The sequence below is a fragment of the Lagopus leucura genome, unplaced genomic scaffold (assembly GCF_019238085.1).
Source record: "Lagopus leucura isolate 7727_CA_CO unplaced genomic scaffold, USGS_WTPT01 Super-Scaffold_741, whole genome shotgun sequence".
Lineage (NCBI taxonomy): Eukaryota > Metazoa > Chordata > Aves > Galliformes > Phasianidae > Lagopus > Lagopus leucura.
In genome coordinates, this window is record NW_024962256.1 from 8,065,914 (window position 1) to 8,093,551 (window position 27,638).

The 27,638-nt window shown below is 48.1% G+C and overlaps 1 protein-coding gene across 8 annotated transcripts in view; it reads left to right on the top strand.

Annotated features, from left to right (window-relative positions):
- Positions 1-27,638, top strand: part of TACC2 (transforming acidic coiled-coil containing protein 2) — a 117,520-nt gene that overhangs the window by 27,630 nt on the left and 62,252 nt on the right. For 5 of the 8 annotated variants that reach the window (XM_042863811.1, XM_042863810.1, XM_042863814.1 and 2 more), the window contains exons 6-7: positions 5,142-10,655; positions 24,357-24,482. In XM_042863811.1, coding sequence (XP_042719745.1) covers positions 5,142-10,655; positions 24,357-24,482 — 5,640 coding nt within the window. Of the gene's footprint in view, positions 1-5,141; positions 10,656-24,356; positions 24,483-27,638 lie in introns of those variants that run through there. The other 3 variants (XM_042863816.1, XM_042863817.1, XM_042863815.1) reach the window with 3 other exon arrangements.

The window sequence follows — 27,638 nt, forward strand, 5'->3', positions numbered from 1 at the left end:
CCCCAGACCTCATTTAAGGGTTGGCTGTGGAGGCAACGATATCTTGCTGGAGATCCCTGCCTACCTGAGGCCTTCCAAAGGTGAACAGCTTCGTTCCTTTATTTCTGCATCTGTGGCTGCTGCATTTGGCCTTGTACTCATTTGCTGCAGCCTAGGACTTTGCCACCCCCACTGTTATCACTCTACTTTCCATCACATTATGGTGTTACAGGGACTCTCACAGCAGCAGGTTTTAAAAGTATTTTCTTGCCTCTGAGTAGAAGATATCTCTTCTTCCTCCTCTTATGATGGCGGAGATGATGGGTTGTCAGTCTGACTGAAGGACCAAATTTTCTCTGCAAGGAAATGAGGCAGAGCCTTCTCTGTGGGTTTCACTGGAGGCACGAGCTCAGACTCCAGCTTTAAGGCTTGAGAGTAGAGAGCATGAATGGACAACTAACAAACATGGAGCTAAAGCTGGGATGGTTTACATTAGTGTCAGCAGCTTTGAAGGACTGTTATTTGGAGGAGAGAGTGCTCATACAGTGCTGCTGTTTGAAAGCAATGGGCAGAGTGCAGTGCATTAGCACGAGGCTGTGCTGTTACTCCCCAGCGTGGTCAGAACTGGTGTTGGGATGGACAGAATAAGACACAGGCTGTGGGTCTGTCTACTTCTATAAATAAATACATAAAAAAAAGGTATTTTATACTATTGTGATTCATTTGCACTCTTAAAGAAGCATTGCTCACAGAATGGCATAGCTAAATTCCTTTAGGGAATCCTTTCAAAATCTAAATACTTCTAGCTGGCTAGATCAGCTTTATCCATCAACATCCAAAATCCATTCCTGTGAGATGAGTGTTGTGGGTGAGTCACTGAGTCATTCTGAAGAGATCTGTGGGACTGTTGTTTCGGGAAGCATTTACTGGGCAGGAGCTCAGGCGGTCGCTTTCTATTTAGCTGTGCTCCTGAAGCTGCTGGCACACGCCTGGATCTGGGTAGCTGCTGAGATCTGGGCTGCCACAACAGAAATGGAGACAATGAGCGGAAGCAGCTTTGAAGTTTCAGATTCCAGGCCATATGTTTCAGCTTTCACTCCCCAGTGCTGCTCTGAATGCGTCTTTTCCACCCTGAGCTGAACTGATAGGATCCTCTGACCTATTGTGCTCTGATGGAAGATCTGCTGGCAGGAAACGGCTGTGTGCTTTTTTTCCAGTCTTCTGGGTGTCTTCCTTCCATCCTCCACAAGTTCTCAGAATGTTTCCAGCCAGCCTTAAACCCTCATGTTTTAGAATTGAAAATCACAGCACTGTTCAGGCTAGAAAAGCCCTCTTAGATTCCCAAGGCCAACCCCAGCCCATCTCACCATGCCCACTGCCCTCATGTGCCACATCCCCATGGTTCTGGAACACACCCAGAGATGGTGACCCCTTTCCCCCCTTCCTGGGCAGCTGTGCCACTGCACCACTGCTGTTTCTTAGGTTATGTATTTCCTAATATGCAATGTGAATATCTGTGACTCTACCTAAAACACTTTAGGTCTGTATCTTTAATTTCTAGTCACTTGTGCTGCAGGTTGAAAAACAGCATCATCAGCAGTGAATCTGTTAGTGAGATGCTTATTTCATAGAAGTTCTCTAGCACTGTTAGCAAGCCCCAGGCTTTGAGCTGGAGATGTCGCCGTGCCTCACTGCTGGTGCACGTGTCCAGAGAATCCCAAACTGGACAGCCCAGGAGAAGCACTGCTTCCTGCAATTGAGCAGGCACACACCCAGCAGCAGTGCAGGGGATGAGCAATCTCCGTGGATGGACTGGCTGCATTCCCAGCCCCATTGCTGTGCACGCATCCCAAGGGACTTGTGGGGCGCCGAGCCGTGGCTGTCCACATCCTGCTGGCTTTGAGGCAGGGATGGGGCTGAGGCCTGGCCGTGATCCCCTTTCTTCATGTTAGAACAGTCTAATTTGGTCATATCCTAAGAACTGCAGGGCCTGTCTTTCGTTCTGCACATGGGATGGGGAGGTGAAAAGTGACTGGGGGCGAGGGGAGGAGAGGGGACGGTTCCCAGGAGGATTATAGATCATTTTCCTGCTTCACTTTTTCCTGAAATCTTAGATACACAGAGAGGGTGGGGGAATCTGGCCGTGTTAGCAGCTCTTTGGGGATGATGGCTTTCTCATGTGTTTGTTTACAGTGAAAAGTTCACAACATGTCTTGCTCTGCCTTTAAAGCACTGACTTAATTTCTTATTTCAGTATTTTTTATAAGGGAATGTGGGAATGATTTCTGTGTTCCTCATTCATTTTCAAGATTCTCTAAGTGAAATCCCCCAGCACTTTGTGTCTGTGAACTGGAGATGCAAACCTTCATCTCTGGTGTCTCGGGAGAAACAGAACAGGAACCCCTGAGAAGCAGCCAGACCTGTGCCATGGCCACAGGGTGCTGTGTGCCCATCCCCTTCATGCTCAGATTTTGGGTTGCTGTGATCCTGGGAATGCAGCCATTTGGGCCATGAGTCACATCAGTTATGGATGGCAACTGTGTGTGACCTCTGGGCTTTGTGGGCTTCAGTATGTGGTGCTTTTCCTTCACAAATTGGGCTGGGCTAGGCAGGCAGAATGTCCTTTTAATATTTGCAATTATATTTTGGAAGGAAAAAAAAGAAAGAGGGAAAGAAAATCTTCTCTTATCCGTGATCTTAAGTTGTTAGATCATCTTTTTGGGGAAGGTTTAACCTCTGGGATCTCCTTGCTTCCCCCCATGCAGAACAGGGAGCTGCTGCCTTCTTATCCTGTCCCCTCACCTTTGCTGTGGAAGGCAGAAGAATGCAATGGGCTCTGTGATGATGGCTGCTCGACTGGGGCACATCTCCCTGTCCTGATGTATTTATGGGAGTTATGAATTTCTCAGCATCCTTTAAGGTACACATCCCAAAGAGAATCCAGCCAGCCCTGTCCCAGTAAACATCCCAGTAATTAGCAGTGCTCCTGTGTTGGTCCAGGACTACTCTAATCAGACAAAATGCATTCTGAAGGTGGAAGAAAATAAACTGCAGGTATCAACTGTTAAATTTGCTATGTGCTTCCAAATAGGCAGCTTGTCAGTAAGTTAGGTAAGACAAACACCTGGGCTGTACGAAGATTTAACTTACTCTAGTTTGTTGTTGTAACTGGAAGGGTAGCATTACTAAACATGTGAATCCATCAATGTGTGCTTAACTTCTAAGCCATGTAAGGTTCTGTTGGATGTCTCTTGAGTGCAGTGAGGCATTTGGATATTTCACATTAAATATACAATGCAGCCATACAAAGGCCTAGGAGTATTTTATTTCTTGCATATCAATTACATGCAGCAGTTATTACAAGCATTAATTATTCCTTGCAAAAAGGCTTCTTCTGCCCTGAGCTCTGACCAAACTATGAGGAGCTCCAACATTCTTTGATGCTTTCTTGTTTGAATGTTTTAAACTATTTTTTAAAGCAGTTTTTCCATTCAGACTGCCAACAGGAGAGATTGAGAAACCACAAGAGAAAACACATTTTTCCTGTATTTAAAAAGAAAATAACAAGTTTAGTCATAGCTTGATGCTGTTCATACTGAGCTGTCTGAAAATACAGGCTCTCTGCAGGTAATTATTGTTAATATATTTTCATTTAGATTGAGTTTCCCTAAGGAAGGAATTATCTTCAGCATTTGGAGTCATTTTCCTGTAGTGTTTATTCTTTTTAGAAACAATGGAAAGTAATGGGGTGAGGTGTGACCTTTGAGGCCATCTATTCCATCCTTCTGCCCTCACGTAGGATAAGTTGTGCTCAAGTCATTCCCAGCAGGGTTTGGATGATCACTGGAGTCCCTGCAAATAGCAAAGCAAGATTACAGAAAGTGGGATAGTAGTAGCACATCTTCCCTTTATGGTTCTCTGTTACCTATGACAGGAGGAGAAACATCAGTGAAGACATCCAGACAGGTCAATCCAGAAGCCCTTTATTATGACTGGGATCTAAAACCCTTGTATTCAGTGATAGGGCCTTGAGTGAGGATTATTTTCTCCCCTTGAATCCAGAAGTTGTCAGCTTGCTGCTGTTTAAGAAGTTGCAGTAGGAAATTCATGGATGTGACTAGACTTGTTCAGAAGTATTTCATGTCTGCTAGCTGTAAATACAAGTCTGACATGACAAAGAGGAAAGGCCTTTGAGAAACTTTGGTCATTTGAAATCTGCAAAACACAAATGCATCATGATGCGTGATCTGCAGGATGGACATTAACAGTGTTTTGATCCTGCACTTACTACCATGCTGTCCTAACTCAGCTGGCAGGTGGAGTTACTAGTAGATAAAGAACCACAGATAAGCCATAAGGAGGAGCTGTTGCTGTAGGTGGTGCTTCCTTCCTTCCCCAGCACTCAGCCTCCTGGACATCGGAGGGCTTCTCCTCTAGGAGCAGAGCTTGCTTCTGGATTGGAGGATCCTGGCAAGTTAGTAAGAAAACAAAGCTGTAGAGTGAACAAGGAACTGAAATGGCAACTGGCTCCCACTTTTTTTCATCCTGAACCCAATTCCATAAACCCATTTGGCATCCACATCATTTCTATTCCCATTTTTACTCTCATCTGTAGTTGAACAGCTATAGCTAAGGTATACAGAATGCCATGAGGTGACCACACAGCCTGCGTGGCTCTGCAGGCTGGGACTTCTTGCCTTGCTGGTGACAAGCAGCTCTGCTGGCCAGTGGGAGAAAACAGGGCAGATGGGCCTTCGTCTTCTATTACTCAATACAATTACAGCAGTCCCTGTGGGCTGCGTAACCTTTAGCTTCATGTGAAGTAGCCCTCTAGAAAGACTTTTTCCTTACTGCTTGTAAGTGATACTGTTGCTTCCTTTGGTACTTTTGTTGTTTCTTCAGCCTGTTAAGGGGAACACCTGCCTGGAATTTGTGAGAATGATTAAAGTGCATGTCACAGGCATGATAGCTGGTAGACAAGGACTGAGGTCATGTACTGGCGTAATGAGCCACTGCAATGCGTGCCTGGTCTGTGTCCCTGTAAGCGGATTGCCAGCTCCTCAGTGCATGTCCTGCATGGCTTTGAAACCTCAATGGCATGAATTGTTTTCGTTCTTTGCTTCTTTTTATTGATGTGAAACAAATGTTTCCACTGTTGGCAGCATCAGTGATGAAGGCTTCAGTAGCTCCAGCACTGAAGATGTACCCGACCCAAACTCAAGCACGTTGCCTTCCAAGGGGACAGGACAGTGCAGTATCATACAAGAAGATGGAAGAGATACAGGCTCTGATGCCTTACAGCAAGCTGCAGAAGCAAGGGAGAGATGTCTGCCTATCCCAGTGCCTGCAGAGGGCTGTTTGGAGGATGTCACAGCAGGCCTTGCAAGCAGCAGTGACGTATTGCCAACCTCAAACTGCAATGAAACAATGAATGACAAAGAGGAGGGAACAGCACACGATGTTTCTGAAGACAGAGGCCCCGAATGTGACCCCAATGCACCTGCTGCTCTGAGAACTGGTGGGAATGATCCTGGGAAGCCCAGCTCTCCTGCAGAGCCTACAGAGGCACATTTGAGGGAGCTGAGGACCCTGTGGCAGAGTGAGCAGCTGGGGGGCAGGGGGCAGCTGCAGGTCAGCACGTCCTCCCAGGGTGCAGGAGCAGGGGATTATTTTCCTGCCCAGAAGGCTGAACAGGAGCTGGGATTTTGGGAAGTAGGTCAGGCACAAGCTGTAGTGCAGCAAGGTAGACTAAACACAGATGGTGAAGAGGGTCTGCTAATGAGAAAGGAAACCTTAATCCCAAATTACCCAGCAACAGGAGCAGTTGTAAATGCTGAGAGTTCCATAGAGAGATGTGAGACCAGGGAGGTCTACAGCCTGCAGTTGGGGGCTGCAACGACAGGGAATGAGGTAACCCCAACCCAAAGACAAAGAGCATCACCAGCAGCCTGCCCTTTAGTAGTGCCAGAGCTGCCTTTTGACTCCCCAGATCTTCTCCCGGTACCAAAGCTGCAAGAACCTTTCAGGGAATGTATGCCTGCGAACAACTACCAAGATCCAATGAGAAGTGAAGCAGTGGGAACGGCCTCTGAGAAAGATGATCCCATTTCTCAAAGAGAGCTTCCAAAGGAGGATGAGCTTGTTAGTGCCAAGCCTTTGTCATTTAAACAAGGGGAAGAGCAAAAATCAGCTGTCACAACTGAAAACCAAAAAGATGAAGCCAGTAGCAATGAAATCAGAAAAGCTGATGTGTCTGGAGAGAGGTCTGTGCTTTCTGAAACAGAGAGTGTTACCAGTCCCACTGAGGACAATTCCCTCGTAGATAACAGATTACTGCTGGAAGAATATGCGTTAAGCGGTTCTCTGAGCAGATCTACAGAACTTAATCAAAAGGGAGCTGAATCAGTGAACCTCACAGGAGAGCAAAACAGAACACAAGCAGAGGAGGCACGAGCAGACAGTGGGTTACCTGCGGGGTCGGATGTGGCAGAAAGACAACTGCTGAGCTCCCTTGGCATCCACAAGGAGGATGCAATAGAAATCCACCTGGGACAAAGCCCTGAAGTACCTGGTCCTTGTACCAAGGCTCCAGCAGGTGAGCTGAAGGAAGGAGCTGTGGGAAAGCTCCTAAGTGCAGGGGGTGAATTGGAATCCCATGAAGACCACTCACAGTCCCTTGGCTATAGAGCTGAACAGCAGCTGGGTGGAGGGAAAGCAGCCACCCCAAGTGCCTTGGAGAGCAGGGGCAGCTCCATGCTGTGCCCGAGGGCACAGTGCCTGCTGGGCTCTGCTTGCTGCCATGCTAAGGACACAACTCCAGGGCAGCCAGGAGGTCATGGGGCTGAGGAGGTTTGTTCAGCTGGTGCACACAGTTCACTGCTCCTCCACCCTGAGAACAATGGCATTATGCTGAGTGGGCAGGGTGAAGCCTGGGAAAAGGCTCTTGCTGGAGAAGCTATGTTAGGGATTGACTGCCAAACAGACAGTCAAGGAGAGCTGGAGAGCAGCAACGAGGCTGGAGGAAGCATGGAAAAATCCATATCAAACCCTGAACTTCAAGGCTTAAATGAGATGGCAGAGATGGGAGGCAGTGCTGTGGGATACACTGAGGAGCAAGTGGCTGCTGCTGGGCATGGTGAGGAGTGTGGAGAGATGCAGCATGGCTCTGAGGGGAGCACGGAGCTGGCACCAGGCACCGAGTGCCAAGATGCTGTGCTGACGCCAGCTTGGCAGGAGCAAATGGCTGCGGAAAGTCACTGCAATGCACAAATGGCCATTGCAGAAACTTTGCCAGCTGAAGTTGGTACAGCAGAGCCTGTTCCCTGTCTGGCTCGCATGGAAGGAGGGAGTGACAGAAGTGAGGGGGGCAAGCACCCTTCTCAGAGTGACAAGCAGAGCTCTTTGGAGTGTGGTTTGGAAGACCGATCTGAGCGTGACGAGCACAGCCCTTCAGAGACCCTGCAGGGCAGTCCTGGAGACCCGCAAGCAAATGCAGATGTTCTGGCTGCTCTTCCCCAAGTGGAACAGATAGAGAAATTGCTGACTTCAAACACGGAACTTGAACACCAGGTACATCAAAGTGCACTGATGACTACCCCGAGAGTGGATGACCAGGAGCACAAAGATGGGCCTCTAAACCTTGAGCAGCTTTCAGAACTGATGGATCCCAGCAATGCATCAGAAATGCCTCCACATATGAATAAAGGAGCTCTGTTGGGTCCTGCAGCATTCCACTGTGGCTCCAGCACAGCAGGAGGAGGGGAGGAGGATAAGAGCAGTGCTGAGATGTTGGAGGGTGCGTGCAGCAGCAAACACCTGCAAAACACTTCTGGTGTGACCGTGCTTAATTTGCAAAATTGCACTGAGCAAAACAAAACTGATCTCGGGGCAGAAGAAAGCTGCTGCAGTAAGCAGAACTTGAACAAGCCCAAGCAGGACAATAATTCTTTGATCTCAGCTAGTCAGCATGAGGAAGCATGTCAGAGTGATACAATTTCCAAAGAATCTGACAAGAATGAAGGGCCAGTCAGCGTCTGCAGGATGAAAGGCAGTGCTGGGGAGAACCACTCTGCTGCTGTAGATGCTCTTCCAGGAATGCAGAATTCAGCAAGTGCCACTAACGTACAGCAGGCTTTGCCCAGTAATCCTGAAATAGCTTCTACTTCTGATAGTGCTGGGAGAAGTGATCCTCAAATGGCCAGCACAGGAATTCAAGGGGAAACGTGGTTGGCAAAGAGCTCAGAAGAGATGGAGGGTGTGAGTGCTGCTGGGGACCTCCCCCAAAGGGGTGGGATTACGGAGGTGAGTGTGGAGGATGATGCTGGTGTTGAAGAAATGAGCAAGGTGGAAAGTGCCAGAGGTTTGGGGGCAAAAGGGTGTCCTTCACTGCCCCAGGCACATGATGAGGTGATTCCTGCTGATAAGTCCCATAAATCCAGCTGCATGCAACAGGCATCAGAGGAGCCTGGTTTGTGTCAAGCCAATTTTACAGCCCCCTCTGCACTGACCTCTGCATTCCATCACCTCACCCAGCAAGCTGGAAGCAATGCAGACAGTGGTACTGAAGGGGAATCATTAAATAAGTTGGAAGCAATAGAGTTCCAGAACACACAAAGTAATACTTGTGGGCAGATTGCTTCAGATCTTCAGGTGCCCTTGCAATCTCCTGGAGTAGGCACAGGGAAAGCAGCAAAGGCAGAAAACAGCTCTGCAGGGGGCTTGGGTGGGGATGGAGGAGGGGTTCGAGAGCAGGGAGTTCAAGGGGATGGAGGCACACAGTCTTTAAATGTGGGGCAGAGTGCTGGAAAGTTATCACAGTTTAATTCTGAGAAGCTGAAGAAAGAGCTATCTGCAATTAAATCCAAAGAAACAAAAGGTGATGTAAACTTCAAAGAACAGCAGAATGACAGCTCGGCAGAGCTTCTGCTCACAGCCCCTGCTCTGGAAGGGAAGCTGCTGAGCCTTTCATCTGCTGGTAAACAGGGAGGCTGTAATGAGGAAATTGCAACCCGTGTCTGCGCAGATGACAAGTACGGTGAGATCTTAGAGAAAGCTGGGAATGCAGAGCTAGGGGAAGGGGTTTTAAAGGAGAATAAGAACAGAAGGAGGGCAGAGAGCGGTGCTGGCAAGCAGCCTGCAGAGAGCCTTGCAAAGGAGCATGAAGCTGTGCCGTGCCTCTCGCTGGGCTCCAGCCTGCCGGACTTCAGGGAGCACATCAGCCAGATATTCAGGCAAACGGTCTGCAGCACACTGAGCTCCGAGTTACCCCAGCTGCCAGCAGGAAGCCATGCAAGCTGCATGCAGAGCCCAGCGACTGAGGGCACGGTGCAACCATGTGGCACTGGGAACTTCTTGGGGTCTGTCGAGGTGGGCACGGTATCCAAGAGCCCCTTGCAGGCAGAAGGACCAGAGCTGCTTTTAGCTCTGTGCACGGCTCCTGGATCTCTGCAGCAGGACACAGTGGCAGGGCTGCAAGCAGAAGAAAGCAGGCAGCCTGGTCTGGGCAGGGTTCCCTGCTTGGAGGGCTCTGCACATGCTGCATGCACGCTGGAGAACCTGCAAAAGGCAAACGCTGAGTATCCAAAGAGCAGTGGGATGGAAGGAGAGGCAGGGCTGTGTGCTGGTGGTGTGGAGCCTGCGTCGCTAATGGGCTTAGAGGAGAAGCATGGACTGACTGCATCTGATGGGGAAGCAGCAGAGAAATTCCATTTGGAGGAGAAGCAACAGCCCGGCACAGCCAGCATCCCGACAGCAGAGGACTTGGAAGATGCTGCTCCAACAGACAGCTCAATGACAGAGCGCAGCACAAAGCCACCTGAGGAGAGTGTGAGCTGTCACAGTGAGCAGTGCCCAGGTCCTGAGCCAAGAGAAGAGGAGAACGGGTGCAGTGATCTGGACACTGCCACGAGTATCTCTGATGTGGTAACTTCAGCCCTTCTCCCAGGAGGGTCTTACAGCTGTGAAAAACTGCCAGACAATGTTAGTATGTCACCTGGAGAAATTCAGGAGTCAGGCACCCAGAGCAATTTTATGCATGACACTGAAGCACAGAGTGACACACAGGTGATGCTGGATGATCCAGGAAACAGGGAATGCATGGGAACATCAGAAGGTCCACAAGAGGAGAGAGGAGCCGTGCGTGAGTTAATGGATTACTTAAAAAATGAAGCCAGCCAGGATGGCTGCATGCATACCAACTCCCAGCTAGGATCCAGTGCTGCAATGGAGGGCGATGTACAAGAGAACAGTGACACAGTGCTGAGCTCAGCAGAGGCAGGCACCAGAAAACCTGGAGCCACTCCTGAGATGGGCACTGAAAAACCTGGGGACGTCCCTGAAACAGTCACTGAAAGACCTGGGGACAACTCCAAGGCGGGCACAGCAAGGATGCTGGTCACTGCTGAAAGTGGCTCGGTGTTAAGCAGCAGTACTGGGGAGCAGGAGGCAGAGCTGCTGGGAGACTGCTCCCCAACCACCGCTAGGATGGAGCAGGGAGAGTGCTCCCCATGTGCAAGCTGTGCTGGTGCTGGTGTTCATCTGAGAGGGACAGACCTGGGGCATGAAGGCTCGCTGCAGGACACCCAAAGGATGCTGTCCCCGCTCGCGTTCCTGGAGCCTGAGACGCTCGACCTCAGCACGCTTCAAGACACGGCTGTGGCAGGGCTGCCCACTGACAGGTATTGTATTTTAAATTACTGTGTGACACGGGTGTCAGGTGCCTGGTGCTCAATAAATGAATGTCAGAGGTGGGCTTGCACTGCCCAGGTGGGCAGGGCACTCACTGAGCTCTGAGATTCCATCTGAATCCCTCTAAATGTGGACTCAGCAGAAGAAAACTGCAGTCATGCGTATGGTCTGGGTGTGATGGGTGTCCCGCAGCCTGAGGAGGGCTCTTCCCGTTGTCTCGCTGCTGCCCCTGTTCCCTGCCCTCATCTGCATGGATGTGTTTGTGCTTCCCAGCACTCGCATCTCATAGCCTGAAGCCAGGCACCAAACAGCGCTTCCCAGCCTGAAGAGAGAATGCTTTTGCCTGAGTTTTGGTGACCCAGTTACATGAGACCTGCAGCACTTAAAACAAGCCTGAGTACAGCCCAATTACTCGCAGCTAGCTGTCAGGCCGCCCTCTCATCCTGCTGTATGCTGGAATTTCACTGACAGGGCCTTTGATCACTGCATTATTCAGGGTTTCTAATGACGTAGAGTTGTTTCAGACATGAATTCTTAGTTGGGACTTGTGGAGTGCTGTGGAAATGTAACCACCTCCAACCTACCACTTCTTGCCCAGAGAGGTGGTGGTGCCCATCCCTGTGGACACCCAGGATGAGGGAATGGGCAATGAGCAGCTGGTGGGGCTGTGGGTGTCCCTGTGCATTGAAGGGGGGCTGGACCAGATGGCCTTTAAAGGGCCTTTCCAACTCAAACAGTTCTAAAAAACACAGCGAGGGCTTCCTCCTGTGAGCCAGGGATGCAGACTGAATAGGATTTGGGTTTACAAGCAAAAGGTGCTGTAAAAGAATGTCATCAGTGCTGGAAGTCTGATCTATGCGACTTTGTCTTTAGGCTCTGCCTGTAAAGTGACAATGAAATTAGAGCAGGGCATTTCTCTCTGGTTTCTTTCCTCTCTTTGCATTTCCCTTTATGTGATGGAAGGCTTCCCAGCCCCATAGTGTTGATGTTACCCAACTGCTTGCTGGCACAGCCGGGTTCAGGAGCCTTCCAGGGATGATGCATGTGCCTAAGCATGTGCCTTCCACCAGGGTGGGTGCCATTCTTTAAACAAATACCTGTGGCAGGCAGGGTGGGGCTCTGGAAACAGCTGCTGGCAATTCATGGAGTGGTTGCTTCATACTTGTGTAAGCTCCAGGAATGCATCATCACCTGTTCCTGCAGCGGGAGGGTCGGTGCCAGCAGCAGCTGCTGCTCCGGGGCTGCTGCTGTGAGTGGGGCCACGTGAAACACAGGGCATGCTGCAGTTCCTGGGGCTTGGGCACTGGGAACACACAGGTAGAGGGGAAGCTCTGCTCCTGATCAGGCTTGGCTCTTACAGGAATGTTTATTTACAGTAATGCAGGTGAGAAGCAGAATGCGTTGGTTCAGCTGAGCTCAGTATGCTGACTGCTTTGCTTTCACTCTGAGCTCAAAGTTGGTTTTGAAGAGCTGAAATTAAATCATGCTCTCCAGGCACAATGCTTTTAGACTCAGAGTTTCCAGTTGTTTATTGCCCTCTAATCGTTGATGGGGGTAGACTACTGTAGTCATGCAAAAAAAGAAGCGTGTTGCTAGGAGCTGAATGCAGGGATTTGGGCCTGATGAAAGAAGTCCAGGGAGAAAGAACACTTCCATCCCACTCAAAAAAACAAATTCAGTTTGAAGACTAGGAATAACATCTTCTCTGACAGAGTGGTGATGCAGTGGCACAGCTGTCTAGGGAGTGTTGGGGTCACTGTCCCTGGAGGTGTTCCAGAGCTGTGGAAATGTGGCACTGAGGGATGTGGGGATGGGTCAGGATTGGACTTGGGGATCCTAGAGGTCTTTTCCAACCTTAATGATTCTATGATTCTATTAAACAGAATAGTAAGAAGTGCATCACATTTAGGAGAAGGAAACATTATATTCTGAATTACTTTAGGTCTGCTTCTCCCACCTCTTCTGCTTCTGTGCAGCATGGAGCTGCAGGGGTGCACCCTTACAAGACCCCTCATGTTGAAATCGTGCTGAGCTGCAGAGCTGTGCCCTGACTCTTTGATCCTCGTTAGGATTTCTTCCTGTAGGAAAAAGGAATTACTTCTGCTGGCCGTGGCTCTGGGCAGTGTTCTCTCATGAGGATCAGCCCAAAGTGTTCTTGCCCCACCTGCTGAAGCAGTGGGGCAATGGTGAGCAAATAAGAGGCAATAGTATGACACCATTCCTTTCAAATCTTCAGCAAAAAGGAAAATGATCTGTAGAAAGAGGCTGTGACAGGAGCCTTGGCCACACTTTCCTTTGGAAGGTTCCTTACTGCTGTTCCCCTTCCTTGTCTGAGTTGTACTTGGGAAAGAACAAGACCTGTTTGTTTAATGTCTGCTTCATGTACTGCTTCATTCCTTTATGGAGAAAGAAAAGAGGTCTGCCTGTGTCCGGAGAGCCTTTATACTTTGTGCCACTAACATGCATCTGCTTGCATTGTATGGGGTATGGCAGATGTTGAGCAGAGCATGAATCCAACCAGTAAACAACAGCAGAATCTTGGAGGTGTTTAGAGATGGTGTGCTGTTTCCTGATGACTTTCTGTAATTCTGCCAGCTGGTACATGCAAAGTGGAAACAGTGCTGAGGGAGTTCTTTGCAGCACTTCTTACTGCAGCAGTCCACGGAGGGTTCTGCTGTGTTGGCTGACTTCTCTAAGCAGAATTCTCATGTGGAAAGTGCATTACAGCAATTGGCATCAGCGAAGCAGACTGGAAAAATGTTCTGTGTTCTGTGTGTGCATCAGATAAGATCTCTAAAGTTGGTCCAGACTTTTGGATTGTCTGTGTGCTTTGTTCTTGCCACCAAAAACTGGTGAGTTCAATAGGTACGAAAGGAATGTGAGCTCCTTAGTAAACACTGACTTGGTCATTTTTGTCTGCGTAACAAATATAGCATTAAATATTTTAACAGCCTTGCTGGATGAGGGAAGAGGAATGTAGAACTGCTTTCCAGATCAATCAGCACTAATGCTTTGTGTCGTTAGCATCTGAACACAAGATTTTGGAGCTAAAAGGAAACTGTTCTCAAAACAGTGATGGTGTATCCTTCTTCCTTTTCTTCCCTTATTTTTTTAGCTTCAAAATGATCTTACCTGTGCAGCATCTCCAGATCACAAAACAAAGGGAAAAATAGCTTCAGCAGACAATTTACACATGAATAAAACGCGCAGTTAGCGAGACCCTTCCTCTCTCTTTCTCCTGCCCTTCTTCCTGGCGTATTTGCATCAGAATTCTGTTTTCTTCCCACCTCGCTGTCGTTGCCATCCTCGGGAGTGGTGCACGCACAGAGCTCTGCCTGCAGCCCTCGGCTGGCCGGTGAGTTCTGTGGGCTTTCTGTCTGCATGCAGGTGGTAGGATGGAGCCTATGGTAGGTGATGTGGGGAATTGTCACCTAAAGGAAGAATAACATCATGGTAACTTCACTCTTACCCAATGGGCTTTCTGAGGAATCAAAGGGAGTTTTGCCGCCTACTCTAGCAGATGGTGCTGACCTCATGGAATGCCACTTCAGGCAATGGGAAAGGCAAAGTATTTATAAAATGTGATTTGACAGTGTGCCCAGTTGTACTCAGAGCACCTTCCAGTGGAAAAGGAGGACAGTGATACCCTGCTGTTGCGTTGGGGTTTAATTAGAGTGCATGCCTCTGCTAAACTGCAGCAGTAAACAATCTCTGGCTCCGCCAAACTGCAGACACTTGTTATTCTTTTGAAAACCTTCTGTAACACTGAGAACCTTTATCACACGTTTGTAAGGTACGTACTGACATGTGTGACAGATGAGCTGTCCTGTTCCAAACGTTTCTTCAGAAGTGAAACGTATTCAATCAAACGCAGGCATTTGCTAAACAAATCCAACAAGGATGCGGTGATATTTTGCCCAACGTCTGCACAGGCAGCTGTGTTCATGGTGTTCCTTTTTTGTCTTCTTTTTTCATTAAGTTAAAAATTACTTTTGGATTACCGTTTTATTTTCTGTTTAAGCTTTCCCCAGATGTATTTTTCAACCCTGCTTCTTCCAAGCAAGCTATTTCCCCAAAATCGTTTTTGTATCTCCTACGTATTTCCACATTTTCTGTATTTCAACTCTTATCTTCTGGCTTCTTGCAAAATTGGGTGCCATGGAGCGAGTCCTCCTGTCCCCGTTCCTAATAGAATATGCAAAGTAGGATTAGTTCCAGCTTTGAACCCTGTGGAGGGCAGCTCTGAAAACAGCAATTACAGACATAGGCATGTTCTCTGTGACTTGGATGTGGCTTCCTTCCAGGTTTTCTGCATCTTGGCATGCTTGCACAGCTCTACTGCTTCCCAGCAAAGGCTCCACTGGAGCTGTCTGAAGAGACAGAACCCCAGTGCTTCTCATCCTGTATGTTTTTTTTCCTCCATCTTTTTTTTTTTCTCCTTACTTGAACTCTGCACATCTTAAGATGTAAGTAGGTAAAAAGCTTTTTGAACAGCAGAAGGTCAAGTATACAAAGTGTTGAGACTCACATTTCCAGAATGAATGAGGTAAGCAGCCTTGTGCAGGCTGTGTTTCCAAATCTGAATGGCCCCGACAGCCAGTTTTCTGTTGTCATGATGTAGCAAGGATAATACAGTTGGCTTTGGATGATTCCTGCTTTAATATCACCACACCTATATGTAGACTCAAGACGTAACATTGCAGTAAAATGTGTGAGGATTGGTGAGAGGGGTGCATGGAAAACATGACGTTTCTTGTGGGTCTGTTTGCTCTCTGCTCCTCTGCACACACCTCAACCACTATCCTACAGGTTAATTTTTAAACTGGAGTCCGCTTGACCTTTGGGACGCTCTCCTTGAATGACAGGAAATGTAGAAATTGTAATTGCTCCAATCAAAGGTTCATTGCTCCAGGTTCTGAGATGCTGGGTGTGTTGTCCTTGGTGGGTGACACATTGTATGCATTGTCCTGAGATGCTGGGTGGCATGTTGGGTGTGCTGCCCTGAAATGCTGGGTAGCACATGGCACAGAGGGCGTCCTCGGTGGATGGCACGTTGTCCTGGGCCAGCCCTGGTGCAGTTTGGGTCTGTTCTTTGTGACTTGGCAGTGATGCTTCCATTTAAACCTTGCCCACTTGTTTCCTCCCCCCTCAGTGTATCCTTCCAGACAGCTGTGTGTGAAGAGGCAAAAGCTGCAGCCTGCCCTTAAAGCCACTAAATTTAGGGCCAAATCTCTGCTCCAGTGCAAGGAATTTGGCTCCAAGCCTCTGCCTCAGCTGGTGTGCGGTGGTCAGCTCCTCACCCAGACCCCCTACAAGCAAGGATCCTACTTTGCTGAGGTAACAGGGATGTTAGTTGTTCCGGCTTATAAACCTGAAATGAGGGAAGTAGGTGGGATGCATTCAAGCAGGATTCAAGCAATCTGCTGGCCCATGCTTGCTGCTGTTTTCCAACCTCAAACCCGGCCTCTTGGCCTCTCTGTGTAAATGATGCTCCGACAAACAGAGCACTCGCTTCACGAGACTGAAACCCATCAGGCTGCTTTTTCTTTTATTCTTTCAGCATGTTGTTTCACCAGCCAGAGGAGCTATGAAAAAACACAAGCAGTGTAATCAATACGGCGTTTTTTAAAGGCACTCAAGGGCTTATGTAAAATCTTTGGAATTTGTTAGCACGATAACATTGTTAGGCTCTCTTAGCTGATAGAAATATCAAAGCCAGCTAAGAATAACTGCAGCAGGCAGAGAGACTGGATCCGTTCTCTGGAATGAGAACAAAAAATACGTGAGCATTTCTGTTTCTAACAACTAAGGAAAACAAGAAGTGAAAAACTTGAACCCCCTCCTTGACAATGCCATTAAATGAGTCAAAATACAGAGTCTGCTTCTGCTCAATATTTGAAAATGTCTGAGATTTTTTTGACTGTTGTGATGGGATGCAGTGAGAGAAGTTGTGACGCTTTGAGGAATTTTTAAGGAATCAGTTTAACTTCAAAATTTCCAGCATGTCAGTTTCCTGTCACTACAGTCTTCTAAAATGTAATTATTTAAGATTTGACTTTCCATTTTGTTCAAAGCAGAGGCTTAAGGTGAATGTCTGGACTCTGAAGGGACGGCCAACTCAAAGCCTTGCCAATAATAACTGCTGGCAGTTGCACAGCCTCATTTTCAACCACCACAAATGATGGTGTGGGCAATTTGTATGTGGAAAGCAGTGGAAATATAAATATCAGGTGTTTGTAACAGAAGTGGCTTGGATATCTAAGCCAAGCTGGGCTACAACTAATTGATGCTGTGGTTTTGCAGAGTGCATGGCTGTGAACTCCCGACCGGGAAGCACAGAAGAGAAACTCCTTTTTAATTTTAAACAAATTTAAGTGCATTTTTATTGTTTCCTTTCATGCAAATGGCCTTGAAATTGGGCGCTAAGTTTTTCACAAGGAGCAACTGAGAATTCTTCCCAATGCTTTTGCAGCCTCATTGCTCACAACAAATGTATGCATCTTGGCCTGGCACCTCTTGTGTGTTTAACACAAATACTGCAGCTTCTGGTTTTTCTTGTTGACTTCTGATAACCTTAACTTGAGTTTTAAGAGGGGGGCAGAGTGGAGAGCAAAGCATCTTGTCGCTGTGCTTACTGGGAGAGACTTGTCAATCTGATGTTAGTTCATCCTGTCTGCGTTCTCAAAACTAGAAGGCAAGTTCAGAAGGAAATATGCAGTTATTAAATTTATTTAGTGTAGCAGTCTTTTTTCAAGCCAATTTCATGGGAATTCATGGAGGTTGTGGGTTTTTGGTTGTTTTTTTTGTTGTTGTTGTTGTTATTTGCTTGGGGTTTTGTTTTGTTTTTGAGTGCTTACTCACTTCCTCCCACCCCACAGTGCTTTGGTTTGGCAAAAAATGATGGTTGATGGGAAAACCCCTCAGGTCGAATTCACAGGGGTGGAGCAGAGCAGGGCATGGCCCCCAGCTGTGTCCCCCTCCTTCCTAGTGCTTCCCCAGGTGCTGGCTCACAGGCTGTAAGGGAAAGGGTTTGGGTACAGCCAGAAGTGGATGAATGAGCAGGGACAGCACGTTGTTTGAGTGGAAGGACTATTCCATTCCAAAAAAAAGTGCTCAGTTTGGTTGTGTTAGCAGGAACTTAGCTATTCTGTGTCTGCAGCTCTGTGCCAGACTGAAGTGCTGCTCACCAAGCAAATGAACGTTTGTTTTAACGACCCTTTCTCTCTGGGGTCTCCTTCCCCTGAAGGCTGCCGTACCTGCAGAAGTATTTGCAGAATGGTTTCCAGATGACAACAGAGTTCAGTTCCCCCTCAAATGAGATGGCAGCTGGATGCCTGTACCTGTATCAGAAATCACAGCAACTTGTTTCCATTGCTGCTTTCCTGCAGCCTGGGAGGCAGAGAGCTGCTCGCCCCAGAACTTTAACTCTCAGCTTGAACCTAATCCTTGCTGTTGGAGTGGGTGCTCCTGGCTCCGGGAGCAATCCATAGCTCCTTGTTCCCTGTGTGGTGTTATCACCCAATGCACCACAAGCAATGGGGGCATTCTGCAGGTTTATCTGTACTCTCACCCAGTTCAGTATCAGCTTTGGTCTCTGTAGTTAACTGGGCACAGTGAGTTTCTTCCACAGGCAGGAGCTGTTCAGAGCTGTAGGGGAGCCCATCTGGGGACAACCCACATCATCTGCTGTCAGCACAGGTGGAAGGAGTGTGAAAGTTTTTGCCTTTTTCCACCTGAGGCTCAGCTCTGCATTCATGCTCTTAGGGGCCCAATGCTGTCATTACCGTACCCCCCATTAGCAGGAGCAGCACAGGCCTTTGAGATCTGCCCTGAGCTCTGCACAGGAAGAGATGCTGGATTTATCACCCACCAGAATTCAGCCTCTGTGGCTCCAGCATTAGATCTCGTCTGGTAAGTATGAACCTATCAGCTGGCTTGCTGTGGGATGACAGATATTATAGACATGCAGTCTGTAGTTATTGTATGACGGGTCATAAGCATGATAATGATCTCCCTGGGTAGACATGAAATTAATTCCCTGGATGTGAGTCCCTTGTGCATGCACTGGGGTTCCAGAGCAGCGCATCTCAATGCAAACCCTTAATTACAGATGAAGCTGGTCTTTTGTGCAGCCATAAACCCAGAGGAGACCAAAGAGATTCATAAGGGCATGCAGCTAATTAAGTCTGCTCCATTTTTGTCTAGGCAAAACGGTGCAGATTTAGGAGGTGGGATTTTGTAGGATCATAGAATGCACTGGGTTGAAAGGGACCTTAAAGATCATTTGGTTCCAACCCCCTGGAAGAACTGGAGGAGGAATAAAGTAGTTCCATTCAGGTTCCTACTTACAGTTCAACTGCTAGAAGTTGTTAAAGTTTCAGGATGCCCAAGAAAAGTTGAATAAGTTGCCTTTAATTCACCACTTGAGCAGAAGGCTTGGAAAAGTTTGTAAAAGCTGCCCTTCGACTTGCTCTGAACTCCATCCATGTAGCGAGGGCTGCTCGGTTTTAAAACAAGGAAACACCCGACATCGGAGTCTTTGTGCGTTAGACACGTTGCAGCCCAACCTGCCCGCAGCTCTCCCCTTCCCCGGGCCGAGCTGCCGGAGCCTCCTGGGAGGAGCCAGGCCGGCCGGCCCCGCTGCCGCCGCGCTCGGCCCTTTGTGCTCCCGCAGCCCCGGGCGGAGGGGCCGCGGGGGCGATGCGGGGCCGCCTCCCGGCGCTGGGTTCGCTCTGCGGCTGCCCGGGGCCGGCAGTGAGCGCGGGGCGGCGCCGGGGGAGCCGGCGGGGAACCGGGCGGAGCGGAGCCGGGCCGCGGCCGTTCCCGCAGCTGGGGGTGACGGAGAACGGCGGAGGTGGTGCGGGAGTCCCGGCCGCGGTAAGCAGCCGCTTCGGGGGTGTTGGGGGGAGGCGTTTAGCGCGGCTTTTAAAGATTTAAATCTTTGAAAGATGAATCTCTAAAAGAACATACGTTCCTCTGTTTTGCTGTTCTTCTGTCATCCTTTCGACAACTTTCTGAGAAGCGGAGAGTTCGCAGCGCTCTCTGGAGCCGCCGAAAGCCCCGCGCCCATGTGCGAGCCCCCGCTGTGCCCGGGGCGGCTCCGGAGCTGCGGGCGGCGGCGGGAGCCGCGGGTTCGAGTCTCGGAGGTGCGGCGGGTCGGGCGGCTGTCAGCTGTCACGGGAATGCGTGTTTCCGTCCCGCGTGGGTCGGGGTTGTGCTTCTGAGAGTTGTAAAGGTTTGTGCGGCCCGTCTCTGAGCTGATGAGGGCAGTGCTGCGAGGTTTTCAGGGCTTTTCGAGTCTTTTAACCTAAAATATTTGTGGGTTTGGTGCAGTAACGTGTCAGGGTTTAATGTGATTGGAGTCTGCTAGAGTGCCTAGGAAAAAAAAATGTGTATCTTTTTCTGTGTAATGGTTATGACTAATTGTGCCAAGGTGGAAGACGGCTGCTTAGGTTACTGAAAACTTGTGAGCAAGGAGGGCTGGGTGAGGGAAGAAGTCCAAGCCCTCAGGTGATGTGTGGCCAAACGTCACCCTGCCAAGATGATAACGTCACCCTGCCAAGATAACTCCACATCCTGTCAGCATTTCCACCAGCACTGCCAGAACAGCACGGCTTCCCAGAAGTGCTCCCCTCCTGTCCCAGCAGCCTGGCAGCACTGCCACCCGCCCGGCAGGTACAGGAGTTCCCCTGGGGGCTGCTGAGCCTTGCAATGAGGTGAGGTACTGCCATAGGGAGCCCTTCTGAGAGGTACTGGTGCAGCTGGTTCCTGTTGCTCAGCCATTGTGAAGCCAGCTCCCAGCTGGGATGGGGATAGCTGAGCCACACTGTGCCGGAGGTGTTGGTGGGCATGCAGCATCTGGAGCCACTCTGCTCATTGCCTGGCCCGGAAGAACCACCTGTGGGTGGGAGACACTGCAGTAATTCCCCAGGAGCCAGTTCTCAGATCTCAATGATAGTAATGGCTTTTTTTTTTTTTCTTTCCCATAAGCATAGAAGTGCTGCTATGCACTGTACATCAAAACTGCTTGTTAAATCACCCCATGGCACCTCATCTCCTGGTTATCTCACTGCACAGCACCTGGCAGAGGGGGGCTCTACTTGAAATCCTACAGAGTGAAGGATGCTCTTCTGAAGAGCTTATGATGTAGTTCCTCTTTCAGAATGCGTAAGAAATCAGAGAGATTTTTCCAAAATATTGGAAAGTATTAGTGGATCTTTGGGTTCACACGAGGCAGTGTATTTCCCTGTGCTTGAGCAAATGGCTGGGCCCTTTGATTACCTGCTCTCACCAACCTGTGGCAGCCTGCAAAGCATCGTGACCCTGCAGTCACTGCTGGTCATTGTGAAGCTGTTCTGGTGGTTGGACTTACCCTGTAAGTCTGGTTGTTCACTGAGGTCATTAGTGATCACAGCTGGGCTTTATGTTTCAGCTTTAGCATCGTACGTTTTTCCTAAAATCCTGATAATGTTGGAGCTTCCCTTATCTCAGAAATACTGTTGGGGTGGAACGAGCAATGGGTTGTTTGGATTTAATCCTGTGCTGGTGATCTGTGCAGTACTCCTAAGCTGTTTCCCATGCAAGATCAGTTTCTCTTTTATATCAGCGAGGTTGATTTTTAATTTAAGAAGTAGCTTCTTACCTCCTAATCTGCTAAATCCATCAACAGGAGTCCCAGAAGTCAGGGATAGGTTTTCAGAGAATGTCTATGCTAAAGGTACATAGAGTTGCTGTAGCACTTCCTTGGAGTTTCTCCATGTGAGGTTCACTTCAGTGAGTGTGGTAATGTAGGAGATAAACTGCAAAATGAAGTAAGGGAAGGTAAAAATTAATTAAACATGGAAGAAGTTTGATAAGGTAGAATGTGTGCATGAGTTGAAACTGATGCAGATGCCGCTGGATTTCTTTTCCTGGGAAATTGCAGTCTAAGAGCATTTCAGAAGTAGTAAACCTTCTCTTCATTTTTCTGCAGTCAGTTAGGAGTTTTTTCTTATGCGTGTGTAAACTGAGGCTAAAAAAAATGTCAATGGGCCTGAGTGACTGTAAAGCCATGTACAAACCCTGGAGGATTTTGTCTATTGGCCTTGTTCTATCCTGTGAGTAACTTCTTGTTTCTTGAGGAAACTGAAATAGCGAGCCATGAGGACGATGAGAGCAGCCTTTCCTTAGGGTGCTTCATGCTCTTTTCCAGAGATTTCTGGAGTAAGAGCAGGACCTATAAATCTTCCTGTTATCTCATTAAAAGCAACCAAATGTCTGGGGCTGGGAGATAGAGGGGCTTGAAATGCTTATTGGTTTCCCTTGCAGTAAACTTGGAGCTGCCATTGTTGACTGTTCAAAGGGAGTCACATCCAGCTCTCCTGATTGGAAAAACATGGATGGGGAGAAAATGCCAAGACCTGCAACTGCCTTCTGTCTCCAGCACCACTGTCAAAAAGTTTTAAAGCTTCAGCTAAAGCTGGGGCTTAAAGGTTTGCCTCTCCGTGCTGTCAGTAGGTGAGCTGTCAGGGCTCACTGTCTTGCCTGTGTCTGCGACCTGGAGCGGAACCTGTTGCTTTGCCTCCATGTGTGTTTAAGGCTGTGCTTTTTTACATATTTCAAGTACACTGCCCGCCTTGTTCCAAAACCTGCTTACATAAACAGAGGCCAGACCTCAAATGTTTAAGCAGAAGAAATTATATAGGCTTACGTGGTTATTTCTCATTCATTCGTTGGCATTTAATGCATGTGAGTGGTATGGGTCAAGCTTTGACCAGAGCTTGCTGTTTGTGTCTTAACAGTGATTTAAAAAAAATCTTTTTGACAATAAGTAGAGTTTAGAGCTGAAACTCCTGTGGATACTCAGTGGTCAGCATCGTTCTTATGTTCAGCTTGGAGCAGGCTGAGCCCCATGCTGTCAGGGCTGAATTCAGTGTGCTAGCTGCAGCTGTTAGCAAGCAACTGCTTGTTAAACTGTGAAGTATTTTCCTTTAAGAAGTATTTCAGTCACGCTTGTCATAAGTCGAATTTGGAAATCATTTTCAGTAGATCCTCCTCCAGAAGTTGGGCATCGGAATGGAAAAAGCTGGCGGTGTTTTGGCAGGGCTGGGATGCTGAAGGGCTCAGCCTGCGGGCTGTGAGGCCTCGGTGCGGGGACAGGCGGGTGCCCGTGAGGGAGGGTGGCTGCCAGGCCCAGCAATGCCGGTGGTGGAACCCGTCGGAGCAGCTTTGGGCTGAGTTGGTGGTGTGTCAGCACTGAGCAGCCTGCCTGCTGATGGATGGCTGCACCGTCCCCTTCCCAACCCTGAGTTTTGAGTTACAAACCTGAGTTTGTCGTGCAGCCATTGGCTGAGAGCAAAGGCTTCTCACTGGGTGAGGGCGCAGAGCTGGTGCTGGGCACGGTCATCTGTGCTAACACCGACATACCAAGGATCATAAACGTAAAAAGCAAAGCAGAAAGCTGGCTTGACAAATCACTTTTCGCAGATGGCTGTGCTACTTGACAGAATTCTTTAGATAAAAGCTGTGGAATGTGAGTATGCTCAGATGGCAGCCTGTAGTCATCACCGGGACAACGCTGACGTTATTACGGAGCGCTTTAACTGCAGGATGATGTTGACATTATTGTAGTGCACTGTGACTCCTTCCTCTGTTCTTTGAACTGCAGTGCAGAATCATACAGAACTGCTGCATTTGTGGTTAGATGAGGGAGTAATCATCCTGTGCTAAAGCTGTTATGTGATTTAGAGTGTTCTATTTTTGAGCTGAGATTCCAAGTTGTGGGGAACGGCTTGATACAGGTCTATACACCTCCATTGAAATCCATCCGTGTGCAGTCCTGGCTGTGTACGTACAGGGATGTGTTCACTTGGTAGGACTGGGAACAATATGGACAGGATAGAGCTGAGAAAAGTGGCACCTGAGAGCCACTCGGGAGAACCCGCAGGTGTGAAATTGCAGCCCTGACTGGAGGTCACATTTTGTGCTTTAGAGAAAACTTGGGACTGTTGTGAGCTCCAGGGAAACGCGATACTTCCAGGGCTTTGATCCCTTGGTGGTCACAGGGGAAAGTCAGGTTGAAATAGGTAACAAAAACACTGCTTTCAGGAGGTTCCTGTGTTTTGGTGCCTTTATTCAAAACAAACAAACAAAAAAAACCCTTCTTCAGCAAGGAACCTTTCCTCATTGATTCCAGTGTGGGTTTCTAGATTGCTTCCTTTCCACCTGTGCTCCTGCTGGGGGTTCCTTGCTAGCTCAGCTTTGGGACAAGGCCTGTGCTCCCTGTGCATTGCACATGCCCTAAAATGCACAGCAAACTCTGGGGTGGGTGGAAGCTGGGCTCCAGCTCCCTGGTGTTAGGTGGCTGTGTCGAGGCAGCCTTGCTGCTTCTCTTGTTCAAGCAGTAGCTTATTTTCTCACTTGCTTTTAAAAATCAGAATCACAATTGGTTTAATTTGCTGCTGGATTGTATTATCTCACTGCTCCTGCAGTTGTAACACAGTCAAAATTCCAGTGACTTCAGTCTTGTGGGAACAATAAAGCTGTACACAACAGCAACTTATATTAAAAATACCAACTTTCCCTGCATTCCCCAGCACACGAGTCAGCACAGGCATGCTGAACAGCAAGGGCTTCAGCCAGCCAAGTGACAGTAACGCTGCTGTAATTCAGACCTCTAAGGCTGCCTTTTTCCATGTCTTTTCTCTCCGCAGCCCTCCTGGGCCAGGTGATGATATACAGTTGGCTTCTGCCCTTGGTCCTCCTGAACAAGCCCAAGCTGTTTCCACGGCTTACGGAAATGTTGAGCCCACGGATGCTGCTGAGCTGACTGCAGCAAGGTATTGTGAGAGTATTATGGTGGGGTGCTGGGAGGGGTGAGGAGGGCCACAGAGCTCAGCAATAGCTGAGAAACTGCCACCTCTCTTGCTGGATGGATATATGTGTACTACGGCCACTTAGCTGAGGGGTTTGCTGAATCTGTAGCTGGTGAGGTGTTGTATAATCTTTACTGAGACTTAAATTTTTTTGCTCAAGCAAAACCTTCAAAGGAGGACGTTGTTTTCCTTTCTCCAAGAGTGAATCACTTTGGAGCAGAGGGCTGGACTATGTGAAGGTTCAGTACAGGCATTTATTATTTTTAGATGCTTGTACTGTTTTTTCGTAGGTTTGTTTTTTTGGAAGGGGTTAGAATACAAAGTAACCGATCCTTCAGAGCTTTCTGACTCTTAAGAAGTTCCTTAACAGCAGGATGCTGATGACCAAGCATTCAATTATCTCATTTCTGTTGGATGCAGAGCTTTTTGTCTGCTTTTATTTGAGAAGGAAGTCTGTTGCTTTGTTGTGCTGGTGGCAGTTGTGTTGTCAAGATCTTTGGGTGTGAATTTGCCTTACCTGCCAACAGGGTGTGTTTAACCTTCACTCACCGTGAATTCAGAGGATTGTAAACATGTCTGGAGTATTTAAGCTAGCATTAAACTGGTTAGCTAAAGTAGTAGTAATACACTATCAAAGGCAGAAAGAACCTTGTGGGGTTTGCACAATCCACCTTAAAACCAGGTAACCTTGGCGTGGAGCTGTTGCTCGTCTTCCACCTGTCCCCAGGCTAGTTAGGCTGCTAATGCTGAGTAAATCTGAGAAACAAACTTCTTCCTGCAACCAAGAGACAAGGGGATCTAGAGAAGCTCGCACAGGAAGCTCATGGTGTGGATTTCTTCCAGTCCTTGTAAGTTTTTACTTGAATAGTTGTGCTTTTTTGTGTTTAATAAATTCACTTGGATTAATTTTGTTCCAGGGATTCTGTTTTATTAATGCACTGTCTGTCATAATAGCAAACAATAGAAAAGAGTGAGCAGTGAGTGAGGTGGAGCTGTGAGATACTGAGTGCAGTGGAGTGAAACAAAACAAAAAAAAAACCAAACCTACCACCAAAAGTGCCAAGATTTACATAAGATCCCTTGAATACAGTCTAAATTACAAAGCTCTTTTGCCCCTGAGGAGATAGTTTGCTATTTGTAGGCAAAAAGGCATGTCACCTTAGGAAACATTTTAGAAGAGCAGTCTTCACAGTATCTTAATTCACTGCTTCCTGTAAACCTTGTGGATTCACCCTGTTCATGTTCTTGTCTTGATCTGAGCTTTAAGGTTCATCATATTATGCCTTTTATTTTGATCTGCTTTATACGTTGTATCTTAAAGGTGGTTTTACATCTTTAAGCGTGCAAGAGTTGGTCTTGGGCAGAGCCCACAGCTGTGACGGGGCACAGCCTACAGCAATCACAGTGCCTGGGAGTCGTTTCAATGCTCTCCTTTCTGTATCCCACCCATGGTGAAGGTGCAAGGATTTTTGCAAGGGGTCACTGATAAAGGGTGCAAGCCAGGGATATGCAGCCTGCAGGAAGTGATAGCCTTTCAGTTGCTGAAACAGGTAGGTGAGAGAGAAAATGCACAGCGGTCAGCTAGGGTGAATCTGGCTGCAGGTAGCTGTCATCTGTTTGTTGGTTTTGAATTTTAAAAAGCCAAAATCTGTACAGTTGTTATCAGTATAGTTTTTCCTTTATTTTGTACCTGCTTTGACATAAAAGCCTGCCTGTTCTTTCACTTGCCTTTCCTGGTCAGGCTGCCAGCTTTGCTGGCTCCTGTTAGTGCAGGTGGTGTGCACTTGGCAGAAGTGTTCCTTGTAGGTCTGGTGCTAAAATGCACCAGCTCACACGTGATCCCACCTGCAGATGCAGCTGGTAGGCAGGCTGGGTTCATCTTGTGCAGCTGCATCACTTCCACTCCTGCCTGAAACAGGCTTCCAGCTCCCAGCAGTGACCCACAGTGGTTTGTTCAGTCCTGACTGGATGACTGTAATGCTGAAAGCCAGTGAGAGCAATACTTCTATGGCACGTGGGGCTGTGCCCACCTTTGGGATCGGTGACAGCAGGACTGAGCTTTTCTTGTCTGAGGGGAATCTGAGTGGTATCTGTTGCTTTGTGTCTTTGCCTTATTCCTCATCTCTTCACCTGTGGCAGGATGCAGATGCAGGTACTTGCCTATCTTTTTTTTTTTTTTTTTTTTTTTTTTTACTGTTTTTGTGTAGAAATTCTGTACCACTGCTTTCACTGCGACTGCAGAGAAATTCTCCAGTGCACATGCATGCGATGTCACTGTGTTGATGCTCCCTGCTTACACCTGTGTGTTGTACTTACCAGGGTGGCATAATCCTTTCCAGTCTATCTGCAATAAAATGTGATTACAAAGTGGGTTTTCTTGCAACGTATGTAGTTATCCATTAATAAGTTCCTTTTGTTTCCCCATCAGGAGCATCATATAATGCAGATGGTGGGCACTCTGTCAGGGGAAAATAATGGTGCGTGTAAGGCAGGGGTCAGTTTGTGCCAAATGTCTTCCAGATGGCAGTTCATAATAAGAGATCAGGTTGTTCATCCATCTGTCAGTCAAGAAACTGTATCTTTGTTTTGGTTCTCGGGGACTGCTTCTCCTCCCCTGCTGGTAATGTATTGATCAGAGGCATCAGGGCATCACATCTGCTTAATACTGCATTTTATTTACTGTATATACAGAGCAAGTGCCCTGAAAAGAATTAGGTCAAGAGTTCATTGGCTGCTTGGCCAAGCATTTTTTTGTCAGTGCATGTAGCTCTAGGAGAAATTCTTTTTGGACGTATTCCTGCTTACACTGCAGGTGCAGCACTCCTGTTTCGTGGGAGATGTGTTGGGGACTGGAGGAGCACGCGGAGCATCAGGAGGTGGCTTTTGAGAATTGCTGAAAAATACACAGAGGCAGAGGTGGAAAAGTGTGTTTTCAGGTCAGCTCAGCTCAACAGGATCCAGAGTAGCCAATGCATGGTTCATTGTGGGCTTAACACATATTGGTGTTACAGCTTGTCAAAGCAAGGCCTGTGCTTCCCAAGTCCCAGGAAGCAGAGCTCTTCTAAAAATGCCCATTCTGATAGCTTGTTTTGCTTTGCAGAGTGTCAGCAGTGGCATCAG